Here is a 20,523-nt window from a genome sequence, read left to right as displayed (position 1 = left end):
TCCTTGTTATTTCATGACAAATGAAGCATTTAAAATATCTGGAGCTGATTTTCAACTGTTAAACTTTTTTTAAAGGACCATCATTAGGCTGAAAAACCACAACAAACCTATCAGAGAGAAAGTCAACATTTCAGGATTATAATTACTATAACTATGACGATAAACTATAATCTATAAACTATAATCTATAACCAACTATAATCTGCAGCCACCTTCATGAATGTACATACTGAGATTTTACAGCGAGGTGCAAATCACTGATTACAAAGCATCTGCCTAGATTTGAAAAGAAAAATGAACAAAAAAAAATATATAGCAAACCAAGATTAACTCGCCCTAGGATGATAAGAAAAGAAAGGTATACAGCAGGAAAGTAATAGTCAATGATCCAAAATATATCACATGTATATGTATACATGTATGTATTACATTATCTTCATTTGTGGTGCATATAAATTTGGACGTAATGTTAAGGTATGGGCATAATGATGATGTGACTGCTGACAAAAACAACTGGATGAATTGTGACGGCGATCTCATAATGACCAAGGGAAAATGTGCTTAGATTTGTAGCATTTTATTGGCCATGCCATTTAAAAATCAGAAGGTCAAATCGATTCTTTAACAAAGTGTTCAGATCGTTTGCTGTGGCACCTCAAATTGAGGTTGACTGCAACTTGTCTTGAAATGTAACAGTTTTCTCCTGTGACATAATTAATCAACTACCCATCAGTTAGAAAGTCACAGTGTATATCAGATTTCACTCTGTAGACTCCCATGATGAAACTGTGATGGAGGTATAGATCGGGGGAGGGTAGAAAACCACTTCAACAGCATCAGGGGAAGATAGAAGAAATCTGTGCTGTTAATGGAGCAATAACGACCCTCAGTGATGTGACTAAGAGCCCAACACTCATGTTATACAGCCTTAAAAGTTAAAAGATGACTCTTGTGAGGCACACATCTGCCAAGCAGTATTTAAAGCACCCTGAGAATGAAAGAATTTCTTGGAAAAACATTGTCGGAATTTTGTTGGCTTTCCAAAAAAAAGGCAGACATTTCATATTTGCATATGAAATAAACAAATAACCCAAAGGTATTCCATTGAATTTAATTTTGAACCTCTCTTTCTCAACATTTGAAGTTACTGCTGTTATTGTAGTCAGTGTGACTGGGAATTTGACTGTTTGGCATTTCCACATGGATGTATTCTGCTTACTTCTAAAAAAGGGCCCATAGGGGGTGCTTGCTGATAAGCTCTTGCTGCTTATGTATTTATAGTACTAACTTATATACATAAAATCATTTACATTTTGTATTTTATTTTTTCTTGGTAACAGTATTTGCATGCTGTTGTGGTTAAGTGGAGTTGTTGAGCTGGAATTAATTTGCATTTTCTTTGCTTACAAGTTGCCTGTGCTGTCTGAAATAAACGTGTTAATTTTTAGATTCATGAGTTTACGTTTCAGTTCCCACGCTCAGTAAAAACCTCAGGGTCTCAGTATTAGACTGGATGATGAAAACCTCACATTATCTGTGCACTGTCTCCAGGCAGGTTAGCGTAGCCTGGTATTAACAGTCCACGGAGTGACTTTTTCCAGTCAAGAAATAGTGTGGCACGCAACTCTTCGTATACCAACAGTGACACGTAAACAAATAATAGGCAAAGTATGTACCTGTTGAGCGCATAAGCTCTTGGAAGCACACCAAACACTTCCTGTCCAGCACAAAACAGCACACATGTAGTCAACGTTTAGCCAAATCCCCCTCTATGCCACACACAGAGGAGCGTTTATCAGCAGCTACAAAACAACACTTTTTCTTGCATGAATGGATAAACACCAAAATGACTGAAAAGAGCAAATATAAGTTTAAAGACTTGCAAACACTCACATGGACAGATATGAAAATTTTATTACACTGAATAAAAGACATATTATTCCATGCATGCGCAGTAGAATGTGGATGAGCGACTAAGAGAAGATGTATTCTTGCACATTAATGTAAGTCAGAGGCTTGGGACCGATCTCAGTGTGAAACACACTCATTGGTTAACAACAAAAATCAGTAGCAAGCAATCATCCCTGGTTTCATAGTGTAGCGGTTATCACGTCTGCTTTACACGCAGAAGGTCCTGGGTTCGAACCCCAGTGGAACCACTCACTTTATAGCAACTGGATAGTGTATTGGTAACACTACACATCTGGAGCAGTATCCAGGAAGGGTCCTAGCTAGACCCCCCATGCTAAAAACCAGCCCTGGAGTTGCACAGCTACGTCTGTATCCTCTCCGCAGTTCAGGACAGAAGCATTTCACTGTATGTTGTACTGTGTATGTGAAAAATAAAATGTGTGTTTGTAACCGCCTCTCTATCAATAATGAGGACCAATAATCAAATGAACAGTATTTTAATCAGTAAGATTTGACACTAGCGTTTGAGCCTATAAGCTTGTCAGCAAAGGTGTTTACTCTTATCACAGAGCAAAGGAGTCTGGGCTTGTCCAGTGAGTGCAGTGTCCTGGGTTTTCCTCACGAGGGCAGTATAGGAGTTATTTGAGACAAAGTAAACGAAGAAGTGCATGGCGGAAGGAGTTACAGTAGTCACCCTGATACGGAGAGCAATAATAAACGGCACTGACACGAGTGAGTAGTAAAAATGCACTACAGGAGATACAACGGAGAGGTTTAGTTTCTGTCTGGATTGTTGCGCTTCTCTAATTAATGCATGCAGTGATGTTTGTAACCCGCCGGCTCCAAAGACAAACTGCTCTGTCTAGGACACTTAATGACAACCAATCCGAAGTGCATTCCTTTCTCTATGAACTGTAACACACCAGATAGTTATGTGTTAATTTCACACTCATTAAAAGACATTCACCCTTATATACTTCACAAATAATCAAGGTTTTCTAACTGCCATCGCATTCCAGTTTGCCACACTATCCATTGTCCCAGTGTAAAATGCCCAAAGTCAATGGACGAAACAAAGCTGATGTATCCCGAATGACAGATGGGACCCCGAAAGTGTTTTTACTCGTAACTTGTGTGGTTTGTTCAGTAACAAGTAAAAGTAAAACAAGCAAAGCAAATTCAATTTGACTATTTTCGAATGGAGGCTGGCTCGATTATGAAAACTGGATAATTAAACTGTTTTTTTCGCTTGAAAGACAATTATTGATGTTTAAATTTTGTTTGATGTTGAGCTTTGTGATGTGAGTTCTTAAATTGTGGATGCACTGTCACATAATCACATCATTTTTTCTTAAGGTTTAGGATATGTCTGCAGGCTGTGTAAGATGGGTGCTAAGCCATGCGGTGAGAACGGTGTGTGGTGGGAGCCCCGTGTATACGCCACCAGCCTTAAGATTTACAGTATGCAGCAAAAGATGTAATATCATCGCTGCCTCCTGGAGACGGTCTGCTTTCTCCACTGAAGTACACAATACAGAACAAACTCCAGCCACGCCTAAGAAGAAAAAGCAAGATCCCCGAGCTAATGCCTCGATCAGCAGCATCGGCCGTAAGATCCCTGAGCGTCAGATACAGGTGATAAGTGCAGCTGGTGAGAACCTGGGCGTTATGCACCGTGCAGATGTGATCAGAATGATGGATGAGGAGGGTCTCAAGTTAGTGCTACTCAGTGAGCACAAAGACCCACCAGTCTACCAGCTGATGAGCGGCAAACAGATCCACGAGGAGCAACTAAAAATGCGGGAGAAGAAGAAAGCGAAAGCAGGTACATGGTTACCAGATGCTTTTCTCATTCCTCTCTAACCTACTGCCTTCAACACGGACATTATGGGGAAGGATGTCTCAGTTCCTAAAATGTTTCTGAAGCACAGAGGAAAGGGGAGGTGAGGCAGAGGAGCTATAATTGAGGATGCTCAGGTGCATCCTTTGCAGAAGTGTTTCTACCTTGAACATATTAACAAGGAATGGCACTCAGCCAGTTCTCTCTCCTTGCATTCCTTCTTCATCCTCGCTGGTGAAATAGGGCTCCAGGAGAGGATGTGAGGAAAGGGACTGGGCATACAAACTGAGAAATGAGAAAAGAGGCAAGACTTAGGTCAGTTTAAGGACGGTTCAAGAAATAAGGAGTTACCTTAGGCTAAAGTCATTCTCTTTGCTTGAAATTGTCATAGACTTTAGAAATGCAAAACTTTTGTGGTGACAGGTTGACTTTCTTCTGCAAACAAGCAGCTGTAAGTGGAAAAATTGTTCTATTTTCTCTTCCAGTTCCTGTGCAGGTGAAGGAGCTCAGCTTTTCAGCTGGCATAGCGTCTCATGACCTCACCACAAAGCTGAAGCAGGTGGAGAGCTGGCTGGAAAAGAAACACCATGTTAAGATCACTCTGCGGGCAGTACCTCGCGAATCTGCAGTTAACCTGGTGAGGAAGAACGCCTATAAACCTGAGTGAATTACTTAATTATTCATTTATTCAGTAGGGGTCTGAGTTGTGACTAATATAACATAACATAACAAATTTATATACATATATTGTTGCAGTGGTTAATCCACCACTATGTCAGTTTTCACATTCATTATTTCACAAAAAAGCTGAGAAATGGGCAAAGCACGCTATTATTTGATTAAGATGCCAAATTACAATTATTCACTTGTATTCCTGAACAAAAAAAATAGTTTTAGAGATTAATTGTTTTGCTTGATTAATTTCTGGCTTCTCAGAGAAGTCCCCTGTGTCGTTTCAAATACAGTAAGGAGCTTATTTAGCAATAAGCTAATGTATTTTTTACATTTACCCTGTTATTGGTTCAGAAATATTTAAATGTAATTTAATATAAGAGCTCATTTCAATTTCAAAGTTACCATATTTCATATTCCAGTAAAAATTATTTTCGTATTTAGGGTTTTTTTTTTCTTCCTTGAAAGCTTTTTATGCAGAAACATCTTTGTGTTTTCTCTCAACAGGATGCCACTCTGGAGCAAATCGTGGAACAAATGGAAGTAATGGTGGGATTTGTCTCCAGGCCAAAAGTGATACGTGATGGCCAAGCAGCCGTGTGCATCCTCCGACCGCCTTCAGCGAAGGAACTGTCACAAAAAGGAAAGAACAAGGCTGCAGAAGCACAGCCTGCCAACTCCACTTCAGAGGCCGCTCAGAGTGAAACGTCTCCTGTTGGCAGCACGGACACAACAGAAGGGTCCACACAGCACTGATGTGACAGAAATAAAACTTTTTCACAAAAGCAAGTTGGAGTCTGTGTCTACATGCCACAACTGGGATCATCAATCAGACTCTGTAGTTTAAAAGTTTATAACCCAGGGCATGGAGGTCCCACGGGATACAAGACCAGGGGCCCAAGGGGTCATGTTACCTTTGGCCAAGTAGACACAAACACAAACGCAAAATTGCTTAACAGAGCCACAAAATGACTGTACAGAAAACTGCAAACAACAAAATAACAGTGAAGAAACATAACGAGATACAAACGCACAAAATGTCCAAATACACAAAATATTTCATGTAGGCAGCCACCAAAAGGCAAAATGACTAGAAGTACATGTAAAATAAACACAAAAGTGACATAAAATGACAATGACATTAAAAAAAAATCAAAAAGAGACACAAAGTGATTCAAAACAGATAAAAAATAGCTTTGAACACAAGGTAACAAGGTAAACACAAGACTTAAAATAAGAAAAAATGTCTATGAACTAAACAAAATTAAATTAAAGACCTAATACAGCAAGAAACACTTGCAATAAAAGCACAATTAAGAGATATGAATAGAGGGAGAAACAAACGTAGACAGACAAAAGCAGTGAGAGATGCAACACAGTAAAAAAACAAGTTACTTTTTGTAAATGTCTGAGTTCAAAAGTCATTTTAAATTTGCCAAAACTCACTAAAACCATCAACACGACCTGAAGAAACGACTTCATGTCCAAAATCTATATTGAGGTGAGATCAGCTGAAATCAAACTGAGGTCCAGTTGTACTTTCATGTAATACCTGTTTGTACCACAAGGTAGTGCAGTAAGTCAACGTTGCTTTTATTTAACCAAGGAATGGTTATTTTATGTTTGAGCGATGGCAGCACGCAGAGAGTGTTTGTTGTCAGATGAGAGTAGTGGTAAAAATATGTGATATAACTGGTCTGTGTTAACATGACACAGGCCCAGTGTGTCATGTCATGCTGTATTTTTAACCTTTGAGGAGCTTTTTTTTACGCTTCTTCGGTTCCCTTCCCTATTCTGGTCCTTTTGTAGACCAGTCAGCATTCAACTGACACATAGGTCATCTGTGTCCAGCGACACGCAGTTGGGATTTTGACTTCAGGGGAGTACACTTTTAGTTACATTTGCAGAGGGTAGTTAGAAAAAGTACCTATAAAGTCTTTTTTTAAAATCAGCTAGTCACCTAACATTTGTAGTTATTGCTGAAATAATTAAATTATATAAAACAAAGACCTCCATCATGGCTGCTTCCTGTCAGACATTCTACAAGTCTTCAGTAAAGTCATGAAGAACATAATCCTTTTAAAAGAGAGAAAAAAAGATGTGGAAGTCGTTAACTACAAAACTCCAGCAAATAAAAATCACCTTTCACTGAACCCGAGTTTCATCCATCTTGATCTAAATTTGAAGTCAGCTTGGTGTCTCAGGATGTAGTGTACATAAAGTTTTGTTCACAGCTCAGATAGGAACATACTACATAGTAATAACAGATTTATAAACTGATGAATCTGTCATACATAGAGTAAGAGGTGTAAATTTTATTTACTTTTTTCCCCTTTTCCTATTTAAACAACGTATACGTGCCTAATGATAAGCTAAGTTTTCACATCTTCTTACCGGAAGTGACGTTTTTAATCAAGATAAAGCAACTTTTGAGAAGAATATGTTCTAACAAAGAGGAGCACACCAAACCAGCACCAGTGTCTATCTCTCTCAGCTTTATTCAAGATTGTTTTTGGTAAAAAATAAAAGTAAATTTGGCATACAGATACATTCACTCGTCACAGATAAATGTGTTTGCTTGACTTAAATGTCAGTGCAACACTCTTATCAACACTTATCTCTAACCGCAGAGATACTGTCATGGAACTTTTCTCTAACTAGAATCATACATTTCCTATACATTAAAAAAAAACTGAAATCATGAAATCAAAACAGAGAGAACTTAAAAACCTCCTTAAGGCCCAAAAAATAAAATCTTTCCTAGATTGTGTTAGAAAAAAACAAACAAACAAAAAGCAGCTCAACTAGCATGCAAGAGCAACATTTGTCAATAAGCCTCAAGAACTTTGTAGGAGGAGAAAGGTTTAACAAAGTGATAGTCCAGGTTGCCGCAGTGGGGGCACTGCTGGACGTTGCTGTACTCGGAGAAATACTGCATCCCGACTCGAACGTCCACCACCGGTTTCCCGCAGTGCTTACAGTTGAGACGGGCCTGAGGACATACAGGACACAGGTCAGCAAACAAGAGGCTCAACTGAGGATGCAAAAAGGCAAGTATCAGCATGGAGGTTCACTCATGACTCCCTGAGATGCAAGTGTAACAAAATCATGTTAATTCAAGGGTCCAAGCAGCTTTAAATGGGTCTTTACATGCAAAGAGTGACAGTGAAACTGGATAAAAGACTGGATGCACTTTTACTACTATAATACAATCACTATTTTTAGACTAGTGCAGGTTATCTAGCTATTAGGCTCTTCTTCCATGGAACCAGCTTCCAGTGGAATCAGGAGACAAACACCTTTTTGATAAAGCTTATAGTTAGGACAGGCTCAAACCGGCTGCTAGGGGACTTCCCATGATGCAGTGAGCAATTCTTTTCCCCATGTGTTTACATGCCACTATTTCATGACATTAACATCAGTCTACTCTCTCCTGTAGTTTGTGTTTTGTATTTTGTCACGGTCTCTCTATGCTCCTCTTTTTTCACCTTTTCATTTCGCCTCATCCTCCAATAGTTTGCAGCAGATTTTGGTTCTGCAGCAGGCTTCTTTCTGTTAAAAAGGGAGTTTTTTGTTCCCTATGTTGCCAAGTTCTTGGTTGTAGGAGATCGTCCAACTTTTGGGGTTTAAAATTGCCTTAAAATTTCTAGAGCCTTGGGATAGCTGTTGCTATGAACTGGCTTTATATAAATAACAAATTAAATGCTTAAATTAGCAAACAGATGCTGTGCTTTTTAGCTATTAGGTAGCTACTTTGCCGATGCAGGTAATGCAATAAAAATATTATACACCATATTCCAAATTATTATGCAAACATTCAGTTTTTTGTTTTCAGTTAAACTTGTGGATGGTATTGTGTCTCAGGGCTCTTTGGAACACTGGTATGAATCTCAGACAGCTTTCATAATTAGTTTGCCAGGCAAGCTCAATTAAAGGAAATCTAGCTAGAAAGGATGTTCCAAATTATTAAGCATGCCACAGGTTCTATGCAATATGGGGAAAAAATTATTTCTCTGCTGCAGAAAAGCGTCAAATAGTAGAATGCCTTGGACAAGGTATGAATACATTCAATACGTCACAAAAAAATAAGCACCATCATTGTACTGTGAAGAACTTTGTGGCCGATTCAGAGCACAGACAGGTTAATGAGGAAGGTTTCTGCCAGACAATTTCATCAGATTAAGAGAGCAGCTGCTAAAATGCCATCTCCCACAAGCAGGAATACATCAAGATTCATTTTCAAACAGTCTTCTCAACTAATGGGTGTCGTGCAACCCTGGGTTAAGGTTAGGAATCATGGGGAGAAAGCTGGTAGCTCCTTTAGGGTGTCCGAAGGTGTGAAAATGATCTATGCAAAGTACTGGTATGTAGAGTTTCTGACTGACCACTTTCTTCCTATCTTCATGCATGACAATGCACCATCTCATCCTGCAAAGAATACCTCTGTGGCACTGGCTGTTCTGGGCATAAAAGGAGAGAAATTCATGCTGTGGCCACCATCCTCCCCTGACCTCAACCCTATTGAGAACCTTTGGACCATCCTCAAGCAAAAGATCTATGAGGGTGGGAGGCAGTTCACATCAAAACAGCAGCTGTGGGAGGCTATTCTGACATCTTGCAAAGAAATTCAAGCAGGAACTCTCCAAAAACTCACAAGTTCAATGAATGCAGGACTTGTGAAGGTTATATCAAAGAAGGGCTTTTGTTTTTGATTGAAATTGCTTTTGGTTTTTGGAAATGTGACCTCCTAATGCTGCAAATTCAACAAATGACCATTTTCAGTTCTTTATACCCATAAAATGTTGTAAAACTCTGTTGTGCATAATAGTTTGGAACAGTGTATTTTAAGTTTTTTTTTATTTTTGCAAAAACATGGTTATCATTGGGAGGTCTGTTCAATAAAATTTGAATTTGCAACGCCAAAAACAATCCATTTCCACTAAAAAGCAGGTAAGCGGAGCTTCTATTGAGATTATTCAACCCCAGAAAGGAATTTAATGATCCCATTTCAAGTCAGACAAACAAAACTTTATATTAACAACGTGGAGTCAATAGTTCAGAAAATGAGTTATACGTTGTGTGACTTTTTAAATTGGTATTGAATCATTTAACTTCAGTGATTACTGATACACATACTACTTTTGTCAGATCAGTGCTAACAGTTATTTTGGTGTCCATGAGCAAATGTTGGCATCTGCAAATAACATGGTCACAGCCTTGTGGGAGCTGCAGCTGTTTAATCTCTAGATTTGGTTTAGAGCTTTTTTAATTAACTTTTTGGCTCAAAGTGGCAGAGGAGAAAGCTGTAAACACAACACTGAACTGTTATCACCTCATAAATGGATAACCTTGGCAAACACCTGCTTACACACCCAGCAGAGATCGAGCATCATGTCACTGTACCTATTTGTTGTCAGAAATTACTAATACGGGGAAGGTCTTTGGTTTTTGCTCTTATCTCTCTTGTCTGTCATATTACTCTTCTTCTTTTTTTTCTATTTATTTCAGTAGCATGCTCTTCTAGGCTCCGCAGTGTTTCTACCTGGCAACACGGTGAAGCAGCCAGTATGTCGTAGGTATACATGGTGCCCAGCTGGTGCCAGCTCCCATCCCAGCGTGACTTGCACTTGATGCAGACAATCTTGTGGACGCCCTCTAGACAGTCCACACAGATGGCGTAGAGGTGCATCAGCCGGCCTGTTGAAAGAACCAAAAGGAACAATTAATAATACATTTTTTTTTTAAAAAAAAACCTCCTCAAAAGTCCACTGTCATATTCCTGCAGTATATACAGACCTTTACGTTGCTTAATATTATTTTTTTTCTCGTGAGTGTGTTGCTCTGGTGTTTTTTCACTCCACTGCATTACACAGAGTCATTTTATTAAGGCCACCAAAGAGGCTTTGTTTTTTTGCAGCATTTGTGTGGCATTCTTTCTGTCTGTGAACATGATAGCTCAAAAGGTTTTCAATTAATTCTAAAAAAAAACCTTTGGACTGGTGTAGAGTGGGGTCATGTTAACAATCCATTAAAATTTAACTTCCATCCACCGAGGTCTTCAGGGTTAACTTAATGATTTATTGGTGCAAAATTGCCAAAAAGTCTGAAGTGTGTTGTCAACATATAAAAAGTACCATAAAAAGAATTCAAATATAATGTTACATTTGACCTCTGACCTCTTCTTCAAAGTCAATGGATTGTTCTGAAGGCCAAAGGAATAAAAAGAGCTATTTAAAGCAATTGTTTACTTTTATTGTTTGTACTGACGATATACAGACATATACTGTAGGGAATGATATATGGGGATTCTAATTATTATGTTATTTTGGACTTCATAAAACGTCTTGTATCTATACAAGACTATACTTGTATTGGCAAACATTTAGAAAATGATGATATTGGCATAGATTTTAAATATCACATTATAGTTTTCATCCAAATGTCGTGTCACATTTGACCTCTGACCTGACTTTTACATTTAACATCTGCCTTCCTCTTAAGATGACCCCAAAAAGTGTTACATCTTAAAGTCAGTATGTTATAAATATACTGTAGTATAATATTATATTATGAGCTCAAGTTATTCACTTAACATTTACAAATCAATATCCATTACCTACTCCTACATAATGTTTGTGTACTCAAAGTAAACACCTGTCACTCTGCCTTTATGTCATTTTTACTGCACTATTCCCTTAAAAGTAAATACAGCCCAGAGAGTGAGCTGTCTTAGCGGAGGCTTGAACTCTCTGAGTGCTTCTTGTTCATGTTTTTGCCACACAAACATATGATTATGTTTTCTGGGGGGTTCTTACTTATTTCTTCTGTTTCTAGCTCAAATATAGAAAAGTATCATGGCTAGTCTAATTTAACTGAACTCTTTTTTTTCACATCTGTTGGACACAAATTAAGCTACTCCTTCACCAACATTTAAATTCTGCCTGACAAAAAGCAGCAAAAATGGAATAAATAAGCCTTTCATACTGATGCATATCAAGGCCATACATATCAAAGCTTGGAGGCCAGCACATCAAAGAAGCTTCACGCTGATTCACATTCATGTAGCACTGTGCAGAAGCCAGCAGAAAACCTTTCATGTCTATTCACACAGCGAATATTGGGCTTACTGATGGATCAATTTCTCTTTATATAAGGAAAACACAGTTTGAAAACACTTTAAAGGAGCGGGAATGTATAATTGAGCATCATGATGTACTAATAATTTATTTATAACCACTAAGAATATACATTTTTCATGATTAGCAGCAGTCCTGTTGTCGTACTCTGCAGTAGTCTTAACAAGGCGGTGACCCTGAGATCTCAGTGCGCTGCCACTTAGAAAAACATGCAAATAGACAAAAACAAATGAAGAACTTATTCTCATCAGTTTGAAAACTTAGTACAACCAAATACAGCGAACACATCAAGATGATTCACAGATCAGTTCAATTTTCTTTAACAGAAGTTGTTTAAATATCTTTTTTACTTTAAATATTCTGATTGCGTGATGTATTATGACTTTATTAAATCGAGTTTGACTGCCCAAGTCAGAAGCTTTATCACAATAACATCTGTGTAACACTTACAGGTTTAATTCAATTTGCACCGCTGAATAAAAATCAGATAGAGAATGGGTGAGGTTAGAAGCCTCTGTTATAAACTTTTCCTTATTCTCAGGGGTGCACATAAGTGGTCCGCAGGTGCGCATTCGCTGTCAAAATAAAAGACGCGCACCAGATAAGAAGTTGCAGCAGCGTTTGCTTATACATATATAAACGGCACTATTTTTGTCCACTAGAGTGGGATTTTCACGGCATATTCTGCACCACATCTCTGTGCGTTCATCATTTGTTTGAAGCCAGCTCACCTCCTGCAACCACTTTTCCGAGAATACGCGCTTCTTTTGCCGTTCCTTCTGACGTTTCTTTGGAGGTGGAGGAAGACCAAAGTAATTGCTTAAAGGAGCTTGCTTCTTCGACATCTTTAAGAGTTCTAAATAAATGTCTGTCCTCCTCCAGAAAATCTTATGTACGCAAACGCCCGTTGCAACTTCTTATCTGGTGCGCGTCTTTTATTTTGAAAGCGATTGCGCACCTGCGGACCACTTATGTGCACCCCTGCTTATTCTCCTTGCCCCATGTACATTACACAGGCTGTACATCCTCACCAAATCTGATGTCATTCCCCCCTTTCTCAACTCTCCTGTCGCTATGCATTAAAGGCAAAATAAGCTGATAAAACAAATCTTAGAAAAAGATTGGTTCTCTACTTCCGCTATTTCTATCTTCTAGCCAGGCGTTGTAAATACACTTGATTCATTGATGGTTAGCAACCGTGACGACCACTGAAAAAGTTCTGACAGATTGCTGTTCAAAAGCATTCAAGTTTGTTTTGAATGCTTTAAAATCAGACTGCTCAATGCTGAGAGAAATTTCAGAAAACTCAAATAATACATCTCAGACTCTTACATGCATGAATATTTACCTCCACAAATTAAGCACAGGCCTCATTCCATGCAGTTAAAACCATGTCTGACCTTGAAGGTGGCACGGCACATCGTACTCAATCTCATCATGGCGTGAAGGGCTGAGGAACAGCGTCCCATCCACCAAAGGAAACTGCTCAAATACAGGCAGCGCCCGGTGGCACAGTGCACAGTTGACCACGTTTCTCTGGCTCGCACTGAGAGCTGACAGGATGAACCTATAGGGTGGCGACACAGTAAGAAGAACCATCATCAAATCGCTTGCACTGAAAGTTCAGGCAGAGACAGGCATGCTCTTCTATGTAAGATATCAGCAGAAATGATTGTGACACTGAATCTCGTGACCTAAATCAACAATCATTTCTTTGTTTTAATCAGTGCATGCAGTCAAAATTCTGCTAAAAACAGTGATAAGCCACTCTGTTTAGAGGAGGTAGAGAATTATAATAGAGGAAGTATATATGAGGAAAGAAATGCATATCATAGCTCTTTTCACTCTTGTGAAGTACCTCAGCCTCGTCTGTGTTTTCCTTCCCTAAAAATGGCTTCTTGACAGCCACCATTCCTTTGAGATCATTTCAGATATCCACTTTTTTAGGCCTGTCACTTCTTTTTTTGGCGTCCACTTGACCATTTTCCTCAATATCTTTAGGCACACACTTCACACCATGCTGTGATATGCCAAGTTTTCAGCTAATAGCTGTTTGGGAATCCCCTTGTTTGTTGTTCAAAAGTAATACGTTATGCCTATCAAGCTGCGCTATCTTAGAATTTTTTTTATAGATTCAAATAAATAAACTGGAACAAATCATGCATTTTTATGACAGTCTGCTAGTAACAAAGATATAATTTAAAAATTTTGCGTTTCCTAAACCGTCTACTGCGTGCAGACACAACTGGGTCACTGGGCTAGATGCCTATTTTAAATTTGAACTAGTCATAGTTCAGTATTAAGCTTAATGAATAAACAAACAAAAGCCTTTCTCTGAAAATTTTTAGGTACAAGGACTGGACTAAAAGTCAGTGAAAAAACAGCCAGTGTCCACAGAAAAACTTTGAAAGCGAAGAAGAGGTAACGACTGGTCATGACCACTTTACAAGAAAGTCTGGCTCCCTGGAAGCAAAACATAAAGAAATGAAAGGTGGTTTAAGACTTTTTGCGCATGTATATGTATACATGAATGAGTGCTGTGCAAATGCTGTAATTATATTGCAACTTTAACCGCTGTGTGGATATATGATGTTATAACTGCAAAATGCTGCAGTTACAATATATTAAAACCACATGCGCCACAAGCAGCTGTGAATGTGACGACCTGCTCTGTGTGCAGCCTGCTCGTTCTTTACCTGTACTAAGCACATGAATATAGGACCTGGCTTGTCTGACAGTGAATCACGTGCATTGCATGGCCACATCTGGTAGGTTTAAAAGTTCCGAGTTTTATTCAGCATTTTGTCATTTATCACTTTCACCGTGTGTTCACCGTGTCACAAGTTTAATGTTTAAGAAATGTTGCAAGAAATAGTTTAGTTATTGTGCCATTTTTTTAAGCCTTAGAAACTTCATTTCCCAAAAGCCCTACCTGCGCAGCTCCTCTCCCTGGCCTGCCTGGGCATCATCTTCCATGCGGACGTGGTAGGTGTTGAGCTTGTGGCGCGGGATGTGGGTGAGGAGTTCCGAGAGGTCCAGCCTCCTCAGGAACTGCACCGGGTGAGGGTGGCTACCATCACCCACACTGCCAGAGGTGAGCCGGTGGTGAAGAGGGAGGGTAAAGGATAGCTGTAGCGGTAGGACAGACCCTGCATCTAAGTGAGGAGCACCAGCTGCACCGCCGGAGGCTCCCAGGGAGCAGCCTCCGCTCCGACCGAGAGATCCCCCAACCAGCAGGTGTTTCCTCTGTGCGTCCATGTGGACGGCTGATTTGAAGAACTCTCCCAGCTGACGGGAACCCCGCATACCTGTTCCCCCACCTCCCGATCCGACAGCAGCAGTGGGGGAGAAGGTGAAGCCAGTAGGAGGAGACTGTCCCGGGGAGTCACATGGAGATTTCTGAGGAGGCCCCAAAGGTAAAGGCCCTCCTATTGCATATCCTCCTCCTCCTGCTGCTGCTGCCCCACCTCTCTCTGTGGAGTTCTGTCGGTCCACTGATTGTCTACGAGGCATCTCCTGACTAGAGGCCCTATTAGCTAGTTTGGCTCCTCCTACAGCTCCTCCAAGTGGTTTGCTTTTCTTGGGCTCCTCAAAAAACCCATCGGCGGACCCTGAAGCACCTCCGCTGGCTCCAGTCCTGCCTGAGCTCCTTTCCGACGACTTCTTCTTACGCTCGTCCTGCATGCGTTTCACCTGGTACCAGTCGGTGTCCTTCTTCAGGTGACCCTGGCCACAGCGGCAGGAGCAGAACCTGAAGGCTAGGTCGTAGCCTTTCTTGGTCCACATGTTTTGTCGGCATTGCTTCTCATTCCAGGACCGCGCACGGCCGATGCAGTTGAACTGGACAAGGATGGAGCTCTCCCACTCGTAGAAACACTGTAGATGCATCCAGTTGCCATAAGGGCAGAGCTCGCTGTTGCAAACAACCCTCTGGCAGTCGTCCTTCTCCAGATCAATGGCACGGTTCAGGCTGCAGCCAAGGGGGGTTGCACACTGGACCTCTGAATGAACAGAGAGAAGAAAGGAGGGAAAAGAATTTATTCATTACTCCAATTCATAAAAAGTTTAAAAGCAGTGTACAATGTAGATGAAACCAGACTGCAATGATTTGCAAATCTCATTATTCACAACAGAGCATACAAAACATATCAAAGGTTTAAACTGAGACAACAAAAGGTGAGGAAAGTAAACGATGCCAAAGAGAAACCCCTGGAGGAACACAACAGGACAGTAACAAGACTGGGTATAAAAAGAGCATCTTTGAGAGTTTCTCAGAAGTAAAAGATGGACAGATGTTCACCACTCTGTGTCTGGAAGAATTTCAGAATGTTCCTCAACATAAAACTGTGACAAGTGTGAACATCTCATGATGTACAGTACTGATTATTTTCAAAAAATACAGAGAATTTGTAGAAATTACTGTGTGCAAGAGATAAGGCTGGAAATCAATATTTGATGACCGTAATCTTTGCTAAAAACAAGCATGTTTCTGCATTGGCTGAGGAACTACCCCAGAAATCATTATTCAGGGATACAGTTCATCATGCCATCCACAAATGCAGGTTTAACCTCTATCTTGCAGAAAAAGAAGCCAATTGTAAACATCATCTTCTTTTTTTGCTTATTTTGAGGGTCACCGCACCAGATCATCTTCCTCCAGCTCCCCTTTTCTCGAGTAGCTTCTTCTATCACACCAACCTTCTGCATGTCCTCCTTCGCTACATCAATTAATCCTCCTATTTTTCTCCTACCTGGCAGCTCCACATTCAACATCCTTTGTCCAGTATGCTCACTATCCCTCTTCTGCAAACCATCTCAGGCTCACCTCTCAAGCCAATCTTCAATACAAGAGCCTAAGAGGAAGTCTTCAAATTAAGTAAACAAAATAACAGCAAAACCCTAGAAGCTAATTTTACCTTCATAAACTGCACATATGATGCTTTCAGCTTCTCCAAAGCTTTTTCAGTGTCTCAAACTTTTAGAAACTGAAGAGAGTTGTGGGGTTTTCTTTCACACAAACTGAATACACCACTTTGGGATTTTTTTTATTATTAATTTTATTTAAATCAATCATTATGTGCAGCTGAAATACTAAAAGCAACAATTTATTCATGTCTTCAGCACAAATGCATTTTGGGTGACATTTTCCCTCCGATTCTCCATCCTAAGCTTCATCGCAAACAGACACAACATGGGGTGAAAATGTTAAACGGGTGCTTTCGGTGTCCTTGCTGCCTCATCTGCATCTATTTATGAAATTCAAGTAGGCCATCCTGTGAGCAGCTCTATTCAAAGGATGCCAATTCTCAAATCTGGATGTGAATCAAACAAAATGTGGCCACACGGTCTCTATGAGAGGAGTAGCTCATGATAATACACTGTGGGTGTGCGTGGAGGGGGAGTAGTTTCCTCCTTCCTTTTCCGGTACAATTGCAGGGCTTTCTTCTTCTTCTTCACTTTCTAACTCACCACACAGCAGAAAACAATCCACTTTTAACACCGTGTATCACTCTGGTGTCTACAAGTGTGTTCAGGCTTCAGCATCTGCAGAACAAGAGCTTTGCAGAGATTTTGTAACTTCCAGTTAAAGGCGTCTCTCATACCATAAACCTAGTCCTAGACTATAACCTTATTTCAGTGAAGGTCTTCAATAAATTTTCTTTTTTGGTGCAGGAACAGGCTTAATCCACATCTGGGGAAACCTGCTGCAAATGATAGATGATAGCAAAAAGGTAATTTTTTGCTAAAAGGTCCAAACCCCTCTTGGAACTGCCTACGTTCTGGTTTTGCAAACATGCACTTAACACTGAACTAAAAAAATAAATAAGTGTAATTACTAACTACCTATACAGTATATACGTTAGGTTTCTCTGATGAGTTACACAGTAAAAAACACAATTTGTGCTTTGCTTTCCCTTTTAAAACAGTCAAAGCAGGGCTTTACTTAGTCTTATAACACCGTAAGAACAATCTGTTGTTACTGGATGCTGCACTAGCAATACCTGACAGTTAAGATGAGGTTTGCTGTGAAGTGGTTTCCAGTCTCAAGCTTTGTTTAATCTGTACAGTTTGTATGAATGCACGCACCTCCAGCAGCTCCATGTCCGTGTGGGCTGCATTTGAACTTGAGTGCGCACACAAGCGGTGAGCTGTCAATATTACCCTGGAGGAGGAAGGCCACAACCGAAAAACTGTTGTGGACAAGATGCCCGTCAGGAAAACACAGCTGAGGCCTGCGAGAGAGCCCGCGATCATTGACGTGCACGTGCAGACAAAGAAATAAAAGAAGGGTCGCGCTGTGTCGTTAACACCTCTTATGGCCACTTTTGACGGCGCTGCGCGTCACATTCACGGGCGATAATCCCTTTTATTCCCAGAGGAGTTCCGAGGAGCCGAACTCCATTCATAAATTTCACGATTTCGTTTCTCTCCCATCATCCACCTCTGAAGCCAATAAAAAACTACGACCACAATCGACTTAAGAAACACCAACAACAGCCGCTGTCAAGTTCGCCTTAAATCCGACACATTAAGCAACACCTACTTCAGCAATATTTCAACTGCTTTGCCTGCTGCTCGGCAGTCGTCTTGTGCCCACACAAACCCCGATGACCTTTAAAAAATAATAAAAAACCAGTTTTTCCAACCACGATTTAAGCGCAGTTGAGCAATAGCTACTCCAACAGCTACAATTATGCAAGGCCTGAAATCGTGCTCGACAAATGTGGCCCATGTTTGCCACTATTCACAGAACCGTAATGCCGCACATTTTAAACGAAGTTTGGGCTTGAGCTGTAAGGAACAAGTGGATGGGGGGGATCGAGACATTTGCACCGTTGCAGTGGACGTATGTCACAGTCGTGCAGACAGACAGACAGGGCTTCCCCCCCTGGCAGGAAGGCAGCATCACCAAACTTCACTACATCTGCGTCCGTTTCCTCTCTTACCACTTGAGCGCTCGCTCCTGGGTGCAGCCGCCGCGGCCGCGCCTCCTGTTGGGGCCGCACAGGCTCCATTTTCCTGCTCATCTCCGCTACTGTTCGTGCGTTTGCTTTTCTTTCCCTTGCTGCTCTTCTGGTTGGGCATTTTACAGGATTCGGGTGTCAAGTGTTATTTTCGACCTCTATCAACGGCTCCTGTCAGCGCTGTCTGACATTTCTGTGGACTCCATTTCTGCAGTGGACCCTTGCAGTGCTTTGTTTTTAATGCGGGCTTTTCTCTTTGTGGTGATGCTTTTGGGCCTCTTCTTGCACGGCGGGTTGAATTTAGTGCAGCAGGTCTAAGAAATAAGCTGGTATAACCTTTAGGAGCGAAGGCGTGTCCGTCTCTTGTTTTGATTCCTGCTCTGCTGTTCTCTTCCACCCCCTGACGTCACGGAACCCCGCCCCTAGTGTTGACTGTCAGCGATTTAGGCTGCGTTTGCGTCCCGTGGGAAAGCTCGGAATTTGCTGCTTCTAAAGGCATGTTTCGGTTTTTAGTCAGGTATATCAGATTTATGTCCCGTATAGCCTTCTTACATAGAAAGTTCACAGAAAGGCCTTAGCAAAACAAAGCCTTAAAAGTTACTTCAACTTTACACCATATGATATTATTATATAATATCTTTAATTTATACTTATTTCACTGTACTGTATTTATTTTAATTAAAGATTTTTTTTAATTTCATTAAGCTATAGTTTTATGTCACATTTTATACTATTGACTTAGGTACTCTACCATTCAACTTTCCCAAGCCATTTGTTATAGACTTGTTATTGTTAATTAAATTTTTTCCCTAATTATTCTATCATATCTTATTTAGCCATTATTTATTTTTAAACACTAAATAAAGAATCTTTTTTTCATATCTTTCTTAAAGGCAAAAGCCCAAATCTGACCATTTCATGGTTATGGTGAATTTCACCAAAATACGTAAAATAAATTAATAAATAAATAGTTTAAATGTATCATACAGCCCACCTTTCCAGTGTGAAACCACGTGCACAGAAAAGAACCCTACAAACTACAAATTAGCTGCAGTTTCTCAGAATTTGAATGAATTGGTGGGCCAGATTTACATTTGCAAAGAACTATGCTTTAGTTTAACACATGTGGCCGAGTAGTTTAAAAATTAATCAGATTCTTGACTGACTGTGATAGCATTAGTAAATTAATTGTGTTATTTCTAAGCTAGGAGAATACAGTAATTTGTTACTTGTCAGTACCTTTGCTATAACTCATTATAAAAGTACTTTTATTTGTCTACAGTGCTGTTATGACAGTGTTCCAGCATCATCACACATCCTCAAAATTTCCCCACTTAATGTGTCATTTAAAAAAAAAAAATAATTATGCCAACACAAGATACATTCAAGTTCATTCTCCAAGTTGCTATTGAAGTGTTCACAACAATAGTAACTATCAGTGCTATCAATAGCATTGTAAATGTGTACTTATCTCCATAGATAAGCATAAATGGTGATCATTAAAACACACACAACCAGAGGCTGTGTAATGTGTGTAACTATTTAAATGAAGCGGCAGCCTCAGTCGGCACTAAAGAGAACAGTAGAAGAAGATGGGAAGTAATCAGCACCACATACATGTGGGAAAGTATCACTGCCTCATTCAGGATACCAATTATTTCATAAGTCTGAATGATTTCTCATAAAGACTGATGTGCAGCTTCACAGCAAAACAGTATTCAAGGGTGCAGTAAATGTGTAACTCGCTGAATCTGTATACCAACATAAGCAATTAAATCAGATAATTTACAATCAGGATGAATGAAAAGACTGATTGAAATGAAGTGAGAATATGTTATTAGCAGGAACCAGACTCCATTCATAAATCAGACAATTTAAAGACCTTGCTTGTAGGGTACTGCTCGAAGCTGGTAAAACCTGACTAAAGATGATTTATGAAACAGCAGCCATCATGCTATAATTCAGCTTACAGTCAACACCCCAAGCAACAAATGTTTTC

At 40.0% G+C, this 20,523-nt stretch overlaps 2 protein-coding genes and 1 non-coding gene across 4 annotated transcripts; 2 read left to right on the top strand and 1 right to left on the bottom strand.

The window, feature by feature from the left end:
• Positions 1–2,086: 2,086 nt before the first annotated feature.
• On the top strand, positions 2,087–2,159 carry trnav-uac. The gene has a single exon. It is a non-coding gene; the product is annotated as a tRNA-Val (tRNA).
• Positions 2,160–2,519: 360 nt separating this feature from the next.
• mtif3 (mitochondrial translational initiation factor 3) lies at positions 2,520–5,212 on the top strand. Its single transcript, XM_031728186.2, has 4 exons — positions 2,520–2,643; positions 3,268–3,736; positions 4,237–4,388; positions 4,931–5,212. The coding sequence occupies exons 2-4, from the start codon at positions 3,277–3,279 to the stop codon at positions 5,177–5,179; spliced, it is 861 nt and encodes a 286-aa protein (XP_031584046.1). The 5' UTR covers positions 2,520–2,643; positions 3,268–3,276; the 3' UTR covers positions 5,180–5,212.
• Positions 5,213–6,896: 1,684 nt separating this feature from the next.
• On the bottom strand, positions 6,897–18,917 carry heca (hdc homolog, cell cycle regulator). Of its 2 annotated transcripts, XM_031728419.2 has the most exons (5): positions 18,507–18,917; positions 14,492–15,560; positions 12,960–13,126; positions 9,966–10,120; positions 6,897–7,415 (listed from the first exon to the last, which is right to left on the bottom strand). In XM_031728419.2, exons 1-5 carry the CDS (start codon positions 18,643–18,645, stop codon positions 7,251–7,253), a joined length of 1,695 nt encoding a protein of 564 aa, XP_031584279.1. In that variant the 5' UTR covers positions 18,646–18,917; the 3' UTR covers positions 6,897–7,250. The 2 variants fall into 2 exon arrangements, with proteins under 2 accessions (XP_031584279.1, XP_031584288.1); XM_031728428.2 differs by lacking the exon at positions 6,897–7,415 and having other exon boundaries at positions 9,995–10,120; positions 12,908–13,126.
• Positions 18,918–20,523: the final 1,606 nt, after the last annotated feature.

Source organism: Oreochromis aureus, linkage group 15, assembly GCF_013358895.1.
Source record: "Oreochromis aureus strain Israel breed Guangdong linkage group 15, ZZ_aureus, whole genome shotgun sequence".
Classification (NCBI taxonomy): domain Eukaryota; kingdom Metazoa; phylum Chordata; class Actinopteri; order Cichliformes; family Cichlidae; genus Oreochromis; species Oreochromis aureus.
Note: the sequence above shows the minus strand (reverse complement) of the source record. Positions and strands in the feature narration are given on the sequence as shown.

Bases quoted from the DNA above. Each gene is read 5' to 3' on its own strand.
- mtif3 (XM_031728186.2), top strand. From the start codon at position 3,277: ATGTCTGCAGGCTGTGTAAGATGGGTGCTAAGCCATGCGGTGAGAACG. The intron at 3,737-4,236 runs GTACATGGTTAC...TTTCTCTTCCAG, and splicing joins GAAGAAGAAAGCGAAAGCAG to TTCCTGTGCAGGTGAAGGAG. The intron at 4,389-4,930 runs GTGAGGAAGAAC...TTCTCTCAACAG, and splicing joins GCGAATCTGCAGTTAACCTG to GATGCCACTCTGGAGCAAAT.
- heca (XM_031728419.2), bottom strand. From the start codon at position 18,645: ATGCCCAACCAGAAGAGCAGCAAGGGAAAGAAAAGCAAACGCACGAAC. The intron at 15,561-18,506 runs GTAAGAGAGGAA...CTGTTCATTCAG, and splicing joins CAGGAGCGAGCGCTCAAGTG to AGGTCCAGTGTGCAACCCCC. The intron at 7,416-9,965 runs GTAGAAACACTG...GTATGTCCTCAG, and splicing joins CTGCTTCACCGTGTTGCCAG to GCCCGTCTCAACTGTAAGCA.